The sequence below is a fragment of the Phyllostomus hastatus genome, unplaced genomic scaffold (genome assembly GCF_019186645.2).
Source record: "Phyllostomus hastatus isolate PE091 unplaced genomic scaffold, TTU_PhHast_1.1 phas_contig_283, whole genome shotgun sequence".
Lineage (NCBI taxonomy): Eukaryota > Metazoa > Chordata > Mammalia > Chiroptera > Phyllostomidae > Phyllostomus > Phyllostomus hastatus.
In genome coordinates, this window is record NW_025333833.1 from 9,951,540 (window position 1) to 9,964,314 (window position 12,775).

General features: G+C 48.4%; 1 protein-coding gene across 1 annotated transcript in view; it reads right to left on the reverse strand.

The window, feature by feature from the left end:
* The window catches only part of STX6 (syntaxin 6), a 29,462-nt gene extending 27,824 nt beyond the window's left edge, over positions 1 to 1,638 (reverse strand). The window contains exon 1 of the mRNA XM_045838445.1: positions 1,361 to 1,638. Within this exon, the coding sequence (XP_045694401.1) occupies positions 1,361 to 1,395 (35 nt within the window). The 5' untranslated portion in view covers positions 1,396 to 1,638. The remainder of the gene's footprint in view (positions 1 to 1,360) is intronic.
* Positions 1,639 to 12,775: the final 11,137 nt, after the last annotated feature.

Genomic DNA, 12,775 nt, shown 5'->3' on the forward strand with positions numbered 1-12,775 from the left:
CTGCCAGGGATAACCTTTGCCACCTGTGCACTAAGAACTTTCATTTGGGGGGAAAAGACACAACTTTAACTTTTAAAATCTAAATGAAACCTAGTAACACATTTTCTAGGTAGAGAGCCACATTTTACCAGAAAAATAAAACAACCCTACAACTTAACATTTTCTGATCTAAGTTAAAGTAAGGTGAAGAAAAACCTTTTTAGGGAACTGTTAAGTGTATAAAATATATTTTACTGTATCATGAATAATAAAGTATTTCACCTAAAGCATCACGTAAATTTTCCAAGAACCCTTAAAAAAATTAAACACTCAGGCACCAGGTCAACTTTCACCACTACAGAAATAGGAAGCTAGCAGCAACTAGTTGAAAGCAAAAGGGCACTGACTCTATCTATGGTTATTAGTATTGATCTGGGAACTTTGTAGTTCTCAGACTTGTTTGTTTGACATTTAAAACATAAAGCTGACATGTTGTAACAACACCAGAATCCATCTTTCTTGCATTTGTCTAATGGCTACAAAGCTGATACAGTGACAACGTGCAATTCAAGTTTCTATCTCCGAACAATCTAGCAATCAAAGATGGAGTCAGGACAGCTCAAAGGGAAAAACAAGTGGGCAAACCTGTCAAATAGCCGGGGTGAAATCAGGGAGTTGAAAAGAAAGCACTCATTTCCTTTAGCACTGTGGGAAAATCCCGGTGCTAACAGAAGGCCGAGCAAAGTTTTGTTTGGCTGATTTCATTTTGTTTTCCTTCCAACATCATCACCGAGCATGAACGACTGCTTTCCTCCCGTCCCATTACTCAGTAAAAACTCCCCCACTGAACTGAGCTGTCTTCCGGAGCCCTGCTCCCCCGCCTCCCAGCCTGCGAACGTGCTGGGACGCCTCCGGGCTGGTTGTGGTCCCACCAGTCTGCCGGCCAGCGTTCCGATCTCAGTGGACAATGGGAGCTCACCCCCGTCAAAGCCAACTACAAAGCTCAGGAGGGCCATTTCCCTTTTCCTGCCAGATGCTGTTTTCCCTCCTTCGAAGTAAGGCCTGTGCTCTACTACAGCCCCAGTTTGGGCTGGGACCCGCGTCTCCCTCCCCACCTGCAGAGCTGCTGAATTCAACCCCCACATAAGTTACACAGGTCAAAGGGTACCCCTTCCCTGGGAGCTTTATTGGGGGCACAGATTTCACACAGTTCAGGTAGGTCAGATCTCTGGACACTTGGTCACAGCCCTGAAGGCTAAGGCGTCCCCACTGTCCCCCTCCCCAGTCTCAACTTGTCTCCCCTCCCCCTCCAGCACGGAGAGTGGGGAGGTGCGGGGCAGGCAACGTCACCTCCTCCAGTGGAGCCCTCGGCGACACTCACCCTTTCACCACAAAGAAGGGGTCCTCCATGGACATGGCGTCCCGGCCCCCGGCCGCCTCCCGCCTGCACAGTGCACAGGGCGCCCGCGCCCTCCGATCCTCCCTCCACCCACCTCCCGCAGCCACCGGAGCTTCGGCCCCGGGAGATCCAGTGCAGTGGGCGCGGGCGCAGGCCGGGGGACTGGGGACCGCCGCTGGTCCAGCACTCTGGGGGACCGCAGAACGAATCCCTGACTCCTGTGCCGGCCCCCGCCGGTGCCTCCTCCCCCGGCTCCACCAGGCGGGTCGGCAGGCCTGACCCCGCCCCCGGGACCCAAGGCCTGGGCCAACCACCAGCGTTGCCTGCTGCACCACTTCCGTACCCGCGCTCACGTGACCAGGGCCTGCCCCGCCCCTCATGGGCGGCCTAGATCACGTCACTGGACCCTGGAGGCGGGGCTATGGGGGTGTCAAGACCCACCTCTCAGGATTCGGGGGGAGGAGCCGCCTGTTCTTTCTTAAGAAGACAGGTAGGTGTTTAGGATTCACGATAGTACCTGATGTGCACAGTCTTGTTACCTTTCCTCTATGTACTTTTACTTGATTTTGATAATGTGATTTATAAATCTCGTCCTCGACTTACAGTAAAGCGTGCTCATCATAGACATAATCTGACTATACAATGTCGCACAACTCCTTTAGGTCTTACTCTGTATCCGGACACACACTAAAAAGTCTTTATGCATTATCTCGATATTGTGTGTGTGGGGGGTGGCATTATTACTCCCATTTTGTGCACGAGAAAAGTCAGAGTGCTTTCAAGATTTCCTGTGGTCACACAGCTGGGACAGGGCAGAGTCCCAGATTCTGTGCACTTTCCGTCACACTGGGCTGTATTTTCTTTTGCTGAGCATTCTGCAAGGAACCAGTAACATACAGTTTTTCATACAATGGTATGGTGCGTCCTGAGAGAGAGAGCAACTATGAGGGACAAGGAAGGGGCCAGGTATGGCAACTTCCTCTCAGCTGTGGTTCAAGAATTCTTCCAGAAAGCGTTTTGCCCAGAATAGTTAGCCAACTCGTATGACAGATAGGCTTTGGGGGTCGTCGGCTTTAGTCTCTGGTAATCACTGAGCAACTGCTCTGTGCCAGGCACTGTGCCGTTATCTCAGTTGCTCTGCAACGAGGTGATTACTGCTACTATCCCCATTTTATGAATGAGAAATCTAAGACTCTTGGAGGTTAAGTGACTTGCCCAAAGTCACGAGTCTTTTTGGAAATGAGAGTCCTCAGAGCCAGGCAAACCCTGTTTCTGTCATCTAGAAAAAGTGGGCTCATGGTTTGTTGCAGTGTTAAATAAAAATGCATGTGAACCCCAAGGTCCCAAAGTGAGTGAATGAGATGGTGAAGTCAGGGAACCAGTCAGGAAGCTGCTGTGGTCATCCCGCCTGAAGGGATGAGGAGGAGACAGAGATGAATCTGATAGATGTTTCCGAGGAAAAACTAAACTCCTGGACAGGAAGACAGATTGATTGAATGGGGTTAGGGAGGAGAGAACTGTTACCTAGGAAGTCACAGAGTAAAGGCTTCCCTGAGACTGGGAGGAGCAGTGGAGATCAGATGGGCAGAAAAGAAGCTGTTGGGAGAGAACTATTTATTTAGGGACATATGGAGATGGAGAGGTGGAAAGGGATCATCTTTCACTCACTCAACAGACACATGTAAGTTGAGAGGAAGATGAAAACAGTGATTATGAGCCATACTTGGAAACAGATAGCTTGAGTTCAAATCCCAATTCTGCTACTTCCTGTTGAGTATTGGACCAACTGATTAATTTCTCATTGTCCTCAGCTGTGAAACGGACACCATAAGAACAACTTCCTCAGAGAGTGCCATGAGGGTTAAATGAATTGATATGTGAGAAGTGCTTAGAACAGTGCCTGGCATGTGTTGTGCTCTTACTGTGTGCAAGGCACTGAGAATACATACAAGTACAGGCCTGGTCCTTGCATCCAAGGAACTCTCAGACCAGTGAGAGAGACAGGTAGTTACACACAATGAGAGAAGGGCACAAGTTACCATAGAAACATGGAGACAAGATACCAGTTGATTTGTGTGTGTGTGGAGGGGGTTGTGTCTAAGCAGTGACTAGAGGCAGTCGGAGGTAGCATGGCAGCCTATGGGGAGCCTCTGCCGAGGGTGTTGCCAGGGTGGAAGGCAGATGGTGGCAGGAGTAGCTAGGGCTGGAGACTGAGGTTAAGAACTGTGGACACTCTCGTGTAGGTCGTGGAAGTTGACAAAATTAACAGGGTCAGACTGGCATTTGAAACAGATACTGTGGTGGCTGGGAGGTCAGTTGGTAGGTCGGTCCAGAGGAGGGGTGAGGGTGTCCTGAGATAAGCTCATGGCAAGTAGGTTGGAGAGTAGGGACCCATTTCAGAAACACTTTAGAGGCAGCATCAGTGGAGTTGGTGACTGATGGGTTCAGGGTGTTGGTGGGAGCAGAAGGGGGAAGGCTTGCAGCGTTGTGGAGTTGAAAGTGGGTACTTGTTAGGTCCAATCATCAGCAAAGACAACACAGCAGGAGGATTAGATGTAGCATGCTGGTTTCCCCCACTAAACTGTGAACTCCTGGAGGGAGGGGGGACTGTGCTCATGTTACTGTCACCTCACAGCCTAGCATAGCCTTTTATTATCTATTCCATGAATTTATTAATTGAACTATAAATGAAGGGGCAGAAACATAGAAGATAGGGGACAGAGGCTTGGAAAGTTCCCGTAATTAGGGGTTTGGAAAAAGTACCAACAATGGAGATAGTGGAGGGTTGAGATATGAAATGTATGTGTGGGAGGTACAGAGTGTACCTTTCTTTAATATATCGTTACCCTCCTTCACTGCCTGTCCAAGCAGACGACCTTGGCCTCCACTGCCCCGGAGAAAGGGAAGGTATGATTAAAATGCAAGCATCTTTTCATGTGCTTATTAACCATTTGTATATCTTCTATGGAGAAATGTCTTTTCAAGTTTTTTGCTTGTTTTTTAATTGGGTTGGTTGTTTGTTATTGAATTCAGGCTAAATCCTTTTTGAAACAACACTGAGTAAGGGAGAAAAGTGTTACATAGATGTTAGATATTATACTCTTCATCATTATCCCAATCTTTTAAAAACCCTGGTATGTATATGCAGGTTCTGGAACACTCCAAGAAACACTTACTCCTGTTGGCTTTCACAGGCTCAGCTGTAGCTGTCTGCACTTCCCAGCCCTGACCACAGAAATAACCACACACATACCACACACTGGTTACGCTTCTCTCCTGCTCCTTAGCTGTTACTGACACCTGCACCCTTACTCTTTACACATTGGTTTGAAATAAACAAGGGGGAATTCTAGTCAACTTACATATCCAACACTAGAAGGTGATCAAGAATTTGTGGAATACCCATTTGGTGGTCATTGGAATGTTGTTTAAAAGTGTGTAATGACATGTATGGGACATAGCAAGAAAAAAAACTGTATATATGATATGACTTCAACTTTGTTCATTTTTAGGTATAGAAACATTTTTATATAGAGAAAAATTGTATAAATAGTAAAAAGAAAATGTTTTAGTTTGGCACTATGAAATATTTACTTGGATAATTAGAAATACAAAAAAAAATTTAGAGAGAAGCGAGAAAGCCAAGTGACCACATATGCAAATGTACATCAAAATTTAACTGCTTTGAATGTTTTTTAATGTAAGGTGAGTTAGGAATGGATGAATGAATGGATTTTGCTGACTATTAAAAGTTAAAATATGTTATTAGAATTCAGTGAACTTCTTGACAAAATAGTGAACTTGAACCATTGTAGGAGGGCAGGTATGACCTTTACCATCGCTATGAATTTGTTGGTGCAGGGAAAAGGAAAACCCACTATCTCTCTTGGTAAACTGGTGACTAATAATATAGCAATAATGATTGCTAACATTTACTTACTATGTAGCAGACACTGTGTAAGTGATATATGTGCGTAATTTCCATAAGTAGCTTCAGAATTTCTACATAGGGCGGGTTTTAGAAAGTAGCTTAAAAGTTTGGATGGCAGGGCTGGGAGGCTTCAACAGAGGTTATGTGGCAAACCCACTGTCTTTTCTTAAATTAGAGGTTTATTTGGAATGGCTCAAGAGGGCTGATGGTGATTATGTGTGTGCAACTTTAAAGTCCCAATAAGTCTCCTCTCGATGCTATAACAAGTGACCACAAATTTAGTGGTGTAAACAACACAAATGTGTGCTCTTACAGAATAAATTTATTCTCTTACAGAGGTCTGAAAGTGGGTCTCACAGGCTAAAATCAAAGTGTTGGCAGGGTTCCATTCTTTCTCTAGGGGAGAATCTGTTCCCTCTTCCAACCAGTTCTGGAGGTTGTCAGCATTCCTCGGCTCATGGCTCCCTTCCAGCACTGGCCTGACTTCAACCTTGCTTCTATTTTCACCTTTTCTCTGACCCTTTTGCCTCCCTCTTGTCAGGACCCTTGTGATAACACCCAGCCTACCAGATAATCCAGGATAATCTGCCTATCTCAAGATTCCTAATTTAATCATGCAGGATAAATCTCTTTTGCCACCTAAGCTAACAGCACAGGTTCTGGAGATTAGGATGTGGGTATCTTTAAGGTGTGTGTCTGTGGGGGGGCACTATTCACCGACCACAGAAGGAACTTCATTTGTATAGTTCTACTACCTGCTAGGTGCATCAAAAACAGAACCTCCTCTAACACTTTGACAACTTTATGAAATATATGCCAGGGTTTGCTTTTAAAGTTGAAACTGAGCCTCAGCTCAATTTGAGAGTCTGCCCAAGGTCAAGTAGCTGGGCTGCAAACCCTTGTTCTTGAACCAGAGCTTAAGCCAACCTGTCTCCTGGCCTTGCCTCCACTTGTTTCTCCCAGTCACCTCTACTTCCTCCTGCCTGTCTGGGCCTATCCCCTAGCTCCCTGGATAAGCTTAAACTGCTGTTTCTCAGCTTGCCATGCTCTCCTGATGCCAACACAGTCACAGCTTAATCCTGGGAATTGTTAATCAAGCAAGCCAAATGGCTGCCCCTCAGAATCTTTTTTTTAAGGCATTTTTCTTGCTCTCCTTCATGCAACAAGCAACTGTTGTTGTCTATCATGCTGGGTGCTGGAACAGCAGGGAGGATAGATCTGCTAAAATAACAAGACGGTCTGATATGTGCTGTGTCAGCCATATGAACTCTACAGCATTGCAGGAAGCCAGAGCAGGAAGATTCAAGTTCTGGGAACCTTGTGTGAATCTTTCTCATCCACCCGGGGCGAAATCTATGCTAGGGAAGAAGCAAAGGCTTCTTTTTTGGTGTGTTCCCCGAGGGACACAGAGTGATTAATCTTTGTGTCCCCTGTGACTTGCACGTGAATATTTAAAAATTGGAAACAGCCACCTGAAACAAATATAATATTGTATGTCAACTGTAGTTGAAAAATATTTTAATTATTATTATTAATTATTTAATATATTATTATAATTAATAATAATAATTGCTGTTGTTGTTATTATTATTTTAAAAGTTTGGGAACGGGACAGAGACAAGCACACCAAAAGGGTCAAGCCGTGTACGAAACCAACACAAGATTAAAAATGACCCCCGGAAGGCGGGGCCTAGAGCTCTCTATATTCTACCTAGCAACTGGTGACACTAAGTGCTTCCTCTGTTTTTATTGGGAGAGCGCCCTGAGCGGCACGCAGTTGCTAAATCCCTGAAGAGCCGACGGAGTTTGGGTTTTTGAAAGATCTGCCGGGAACTGTCGGTGTTTTCTTTAAAAGAACCCGAAAGAAAGGACTTGAGGCGGGCTGGTGGTGCTCCTGTTAGCCCTCCGGGTTGTATTTACGATGAAACACAGCGCTGCCCGAGAGGAGCCCACGCTGTTTCAGCCCCGAACCCCGGAGCCGAGGCAGCTTACGCTGCACGGCTCGTCTTCCTCAAACTTGGGGCAAAAAGTTGAAGGAGCCGGCGGAGAAGCGTGTCCCGGACCTGTAGCAGCGGCGCACTCACCGCACGGTTAGTGCACGATTTGGGCCTCGCCGATGTGGTGGCAGCCTTCCCTTCCGCAGAGCCCCGCCCCCGGCCTCCTCCCCGCCCCGCCCCGCCCCCGCCGCTCCCGCGCAAACCCTTTCCTCTGCTGCCCGGTCCCCTCCTCTCCCGCGCGGTGGGCGTCGTGGGGGCGTGGCCCGAGCCCCAGGGGAGCAGTTCACTGTTCAGGTTCCCGCGTGTTTCTGCCTCACCGTGGGAGAAGATCCCGGGAGGATAAAGCCAGGGCGTAGGACTTGGTTCCTGGGTGTTAGAGCCGTCAGCCGAGCCGAAAGAGTTTTCCTTGGCCCGGGGCCCGTGTCTCTGGGGACGCAGGTGCCTGCAGGTGCCCCCTGCACTCGACAGGGTCCGCGGGCTGAAGGCGCCGGGCTCCGCGGCCGGGAGCAGTTGGTCCTCCAGCTGGGGGCCGGCGCTCCGGGTCGGTTGGGGCGAGCACTGTCGGGACACTGTCGGGACACTGTCGCAGCCACCAGCGTGGGATGACAGGAAGGAGTTCTCACATCACCTGGATACTGATTGCACAAATCCTGGTTGACGGCCTACCACGTGTCAGGAACTTTGAGGGATATGACCGTGCACCAGACAGACATAGGTCCAGTTTCTGCAGAAATTTAATCCAGAAAGATCCCACCATTTAAGTCAGAAATGGGAAAGGTGGGGGATGAGGGTCAGAGACAGACGATGGAAAGAGGAAGGGACAGAAGGTGGTATTTACAGGAGGTCAAAAGCTTATATATCACCTGCATTTCATCCGTAAGGAGCTCTCCAATAATATGACCACAATGTCCCCTAAACACAGTCCTTCCTGCGGTGGCCTCCCTCACCCTGTGGCAGGCGGAGAAAACCCAGCACTGAGCCGCTGACTCAGCTCATGTAATAAACACAATAATAAAAGTCCGAAGTGTGCACAGATCTTCTGGCCCACAGTTGGGACTTCTGGACAATGTCACAGCGCCTCTGGCAGGGCCACTTGGCACTTGGATAATGGGTGGGGTGTGAAACAAAACCAGTCGTCTGTAAAGGGGGGAAGGTCACTCTGTGCTGGCTCTTCTCCTTCCGACTCCCATATGTCCTCCGTCTCTGCCCGACTTGTGCCCTGCACGGTGGCTTCTACAGGCTGCACCAGTCCGTCTCTCTTGCAGGCTGATTTCCACCCGACGGGAGATGCTGAAAGAAGCAATCAGAGAGCGAGGAGGAAAGAGGTCGGGGCGTTTCATCTTCTCCCTTCCCTGTTTCTGCAATGTCTCTGGTGGTAGCCATGCCCTGCTGCAAAATAGTCTCCCCAGAATAGCCCCTTCTTCACACGGTTCCAGCTCCCACTGGGCTTCAGACACAATTTGCTGCTCTTACCTCTGCAGCCTTACGGGTGGTAACGGCTTCCCATCGTTGCCAGCTTCTAGGCCTCATTATCCCTCATTTTTTCCTTAACCTTGCCCATACCTCTGCAAACGTCCCTTCTTAAGGTCTCCTCATGTGACTCATCTGAAGGGAAGGCTGTTTCCTGCTGGGACCCTGGCCGAGAATTGCTGAGCAGCAAGGAATGCTACAGGGAAGGGAGCCGGGGTCGTTAACAAAGACCTGGGCTCCTTGATACATGTGTCTGATGCTGGCCCTGAGTAGGAGCTTCTAGAGGTGGAGGTGGAGGGAGTGTTTGGGGGCACAACTCCAGGAAATGCCAAGATGACGCCAGTGTCCCCCCCAGCGTGCTGCTCTCACCGGCTCCGTAGCCTGCGTGGGCCGCTCCTTCCTGAGTGCTCCCCTAGCTCCTGTTCCCAGCTTTTTAATTTCCCATTTAGAAAAGTCTTCCCTTCAAGGCCCTCCTTAAAGCCAAGGAGAGAGCTCTTCATTTTTCTCTTCTTTATTGCCCCGGCACTATCTCGTGACCAGTAGGCACTTAGTGAATGCCTCCTGAGGGAATTTATGTTCAAAAGTAATGTCCCTAAGAAATTGAAGTTATCTGACTGTGAGCCATCAAGAACTTGGGCAGCAATAATGACTGCAAATCAGCGACTGTGGTGTACTGTAGCCGCAGAATTTGTGTGAAAAAAAGTAAAAACAAAACATGATGTTTCATGCGTCACAATTCATCCTGTTCTGCATTGCAGCCTGTGTGAACCTGGCCTGGTGATGTGGGTGGTGCAGTTAGTGGGGCAAGCACAGGATCTCTCCAGCATGGCCACACGAGGTCTGTGTGTTTAATCTTGAAATAACCAAGGCCAGTCTCTTGATAATATTCATGATTCTATGGATGTACGACATCAATCTGTTGTATCAATTTGCTTCATGAATGACAGAGTCCTTCATAGGTAAAGACTGATGATGGGTGAGCCCCCTCAATTGACAACAGAGCTAGTGTACAAACACACTTACAGATTATCTGTTTAGAAATGACCTTGAGTTCAAAGAGTTAACATGAGAAAATATGGGCATTTGCTATAGACTTTATTAGACTTTAGTCTGTTTCCATGGAGCTGTTGCCAAGGCACACGCAGGAGAAATTTCTCCAAGACAACGTTTCACTCCCTGAAGGCCCTATTCTGCTTGGTTGACATGAAATCTATCTAAATCCGAGAAATTCAAGTAATTTGTAGATTATTTTCTGACTAGTTGGAATATCTGTCTTTACTAAAACCCTCTGACCTCAACCATCCTCTTACCCCAGAGGATTGCCAAGAACTGGAGGAGCGGGGGACTAGGTTAAAGATCACTTGCTTTATGAAACCCAAATTGAGACAAATGACGAAGGATGTCCTTTCTGATGTCCGCATTTGTATTTATTACGGAAAATTTTAAAGAATATATATATCAAACCACATTTTGTTACAACTGCAATGAATCATTTAAAAAGAATAACATTCACAAAACTGGAATGCTTCTGGGAAATAGGAGGCATATGATCATCATTGTATACAGAGAATACCAAGAAAAAAACCCCCATCACAGCTCGTTCATTCATTTCTTCTCTAACACTCTACAGTGGTGTCCGGCAGTGATGCAGGCCCCACAGGTGGCAAGCCCTGCGGCGATGTCCTTGCCGCCCTCCAGCGCAGCCTCCTGGAGGACTCGGGCTCCCTGCGCTGTCTGCGGGGCCCCTCTCCCTGGGCTCACTCCCTCGCTTCATTCCCGTCTCTCCTCAGTCGCCATCGGTTCAGAGAGGACTTTCCTGGTCCTTCTTTTGAAAAGATTAGCCATCTTCACACTCTATCTCTTTCTCTGCTTTATTTTTCTTCACAATTTTCATCACTACCTTCCAGAAATCAGGCCAGAGGTCTGGGACTTCGATGTGTCTGCTGCTGCATCCCTGGCGCTAGGACTGTGTCTACTGAAAATTCAGAAAAGAATAAAACTTACACAAAAGGAGACAGTGGCAACCTCCAAAAGAGTGGCCTCAAAAGAGTAGCTAAAAAGTCAAACAGTCACATCAGTGTTTCAGGCCCGTAGTGAGTTCCTGTAGTTAGAAGAGTTCTTGCTGCCGGTAGAAACATCCACATCACCACGTGGTTTGCAAAGTGTCCGAGGGTCCTCTTAACTAAAAATATCGCCGCCCACTTCTCCTCCTCATTCCCTCGATGCCTGGAATTCCACGGAGTAGTTCCCAGAAATCATACCCGCTCTGACTGGATTAAGGCAGCAGGCTACTTGAGAGGGCCAACGAATAATCAGGACTGTGTTGACCTGGTTATCCAATCAGGGCCCACCAGCACTTGGAGAAAGGTCCAGAGCCTGAGCCTCCGGGGACTGGGGGAATCAGTGACAGTGAGTCACCCTTGACACAAGGGGGCGGGAGAGAGCAATGGTGACGGAGTGGGGAGCCTGAAACAATCTGGGCTGGGGAAGTTCCCTGCCTTAGGGCATAGCTGGGTGTCTACAGCAGAGGGGCTTGCGGTCTGAGAGATCAGGGAGGGATTCCTGGCTCCTCCACTCGGGGATCCTAAGGATGACCTTGGGCAGTGTTCTTTATCTCTCTGCACGTATTAAAATGGGAATTTTAAAACCTGCCTCAAAGGGTTGCCATGAGGAGTAAATGAACTCATGTTTATCAAAGGCTTAGCCTCATACCTAACCCACGTATGTGCTCAGTAAACAAGTGCAGTTCTGATGATTCAGATGCTGCTGCCTCCGCAGCTCATCAGGGCCCGACTCCCTAGGAGGAGAGTCACCTCCTCAGAGCACTTCCCGGTCGCTTCACAGGAGAGCAGGCTCTCTCTCCCCTGGGCACTCAGCCGGGGCCTGGTTCAAAGTACGCACTGCTCGCTGCCACGAGCCGTTGCCCTGCGTTCATCAGGTTCCATGCCTCAGTCCTCCCACAGCACTGCGCACTCCTGGAGGGAGGAACTGGGTCTGGTGTCTTTGCCTTCCTGCGGTGGCCTCACAATTCCTTGTACGTGGTAGCTACCCAGTAAATAGAAATCGCCCCATGGGCGAATGCCTGAAAACACTTTATCAATTGTTTTATAACCAGTGATTTTCACAGCCTCTTGTAAAAATGGCCTAAGGAGCTCATCTCCAGGGTGAAGGGAACATAATTTAGGACACTAAGTAACCACTGTACTGGGTCTGCGAGGTGAGGTCGTGTGGCTCGGCCTCTCCTGCGAGGTCCGCCGGGGGCTATTGGGATGGGCAGCAAATGCCCTTTGAGAAGCAGCTTGACTGGCCTGAGCAGAAGACTGAACTCTAAACTGTAGATTTCAGCCCAATAAGTGGGTTGATGCTAATAGTCTGTTCACAGAAAGGGAGAGACCTAATTTCATAATTATCGGGGCAAGAAGAAAGAATCAGAAGATTCTAAGATTGAATCATATGAAATTGCCATGTTAGTCAATCAAAACTGATCAAAAATAGGCCTTTGCAAATGATTCAACCCTCATAGTATACTAGAAATCTGGTCGTCCAGGTAATGTATCCATAGAATACAAATTATCACACAGTCTAGCATACCATGAGAGAAAGGGACCATAGACTTTCCTCTTTCTCTTCTGTTCTGAGTTACTGATTTAACATCTGTCCACCCACCTCCCATCACAGCCAAGGTCTCATTTCGGCAGCCCAGCTAAGGAGCAAACATGACCCATACCTGTGGACGCACCAGATGGGTAACTGGGCCCATGGCAAGGGAAGGGAGAGGGCTGCTATGTCCTGGAGCGGGGCCAGGCTGCAGCTGCCGGAGGGGCGGGCAGGCAGAGGACCGGCAGATGGAGGCTGGCCTTCGGGGGCACAGCAGCCTTTGAAGTCCGGGCTGGTGGGGGGGTGGGGAGCGCTCCGAAAGCAGGAACTGCGTTGAGGTTGAGGTTGAGAAAAAAGGCACTACACTGGACTTGGAGGGTGCTACCAACAGACCTTATTTCT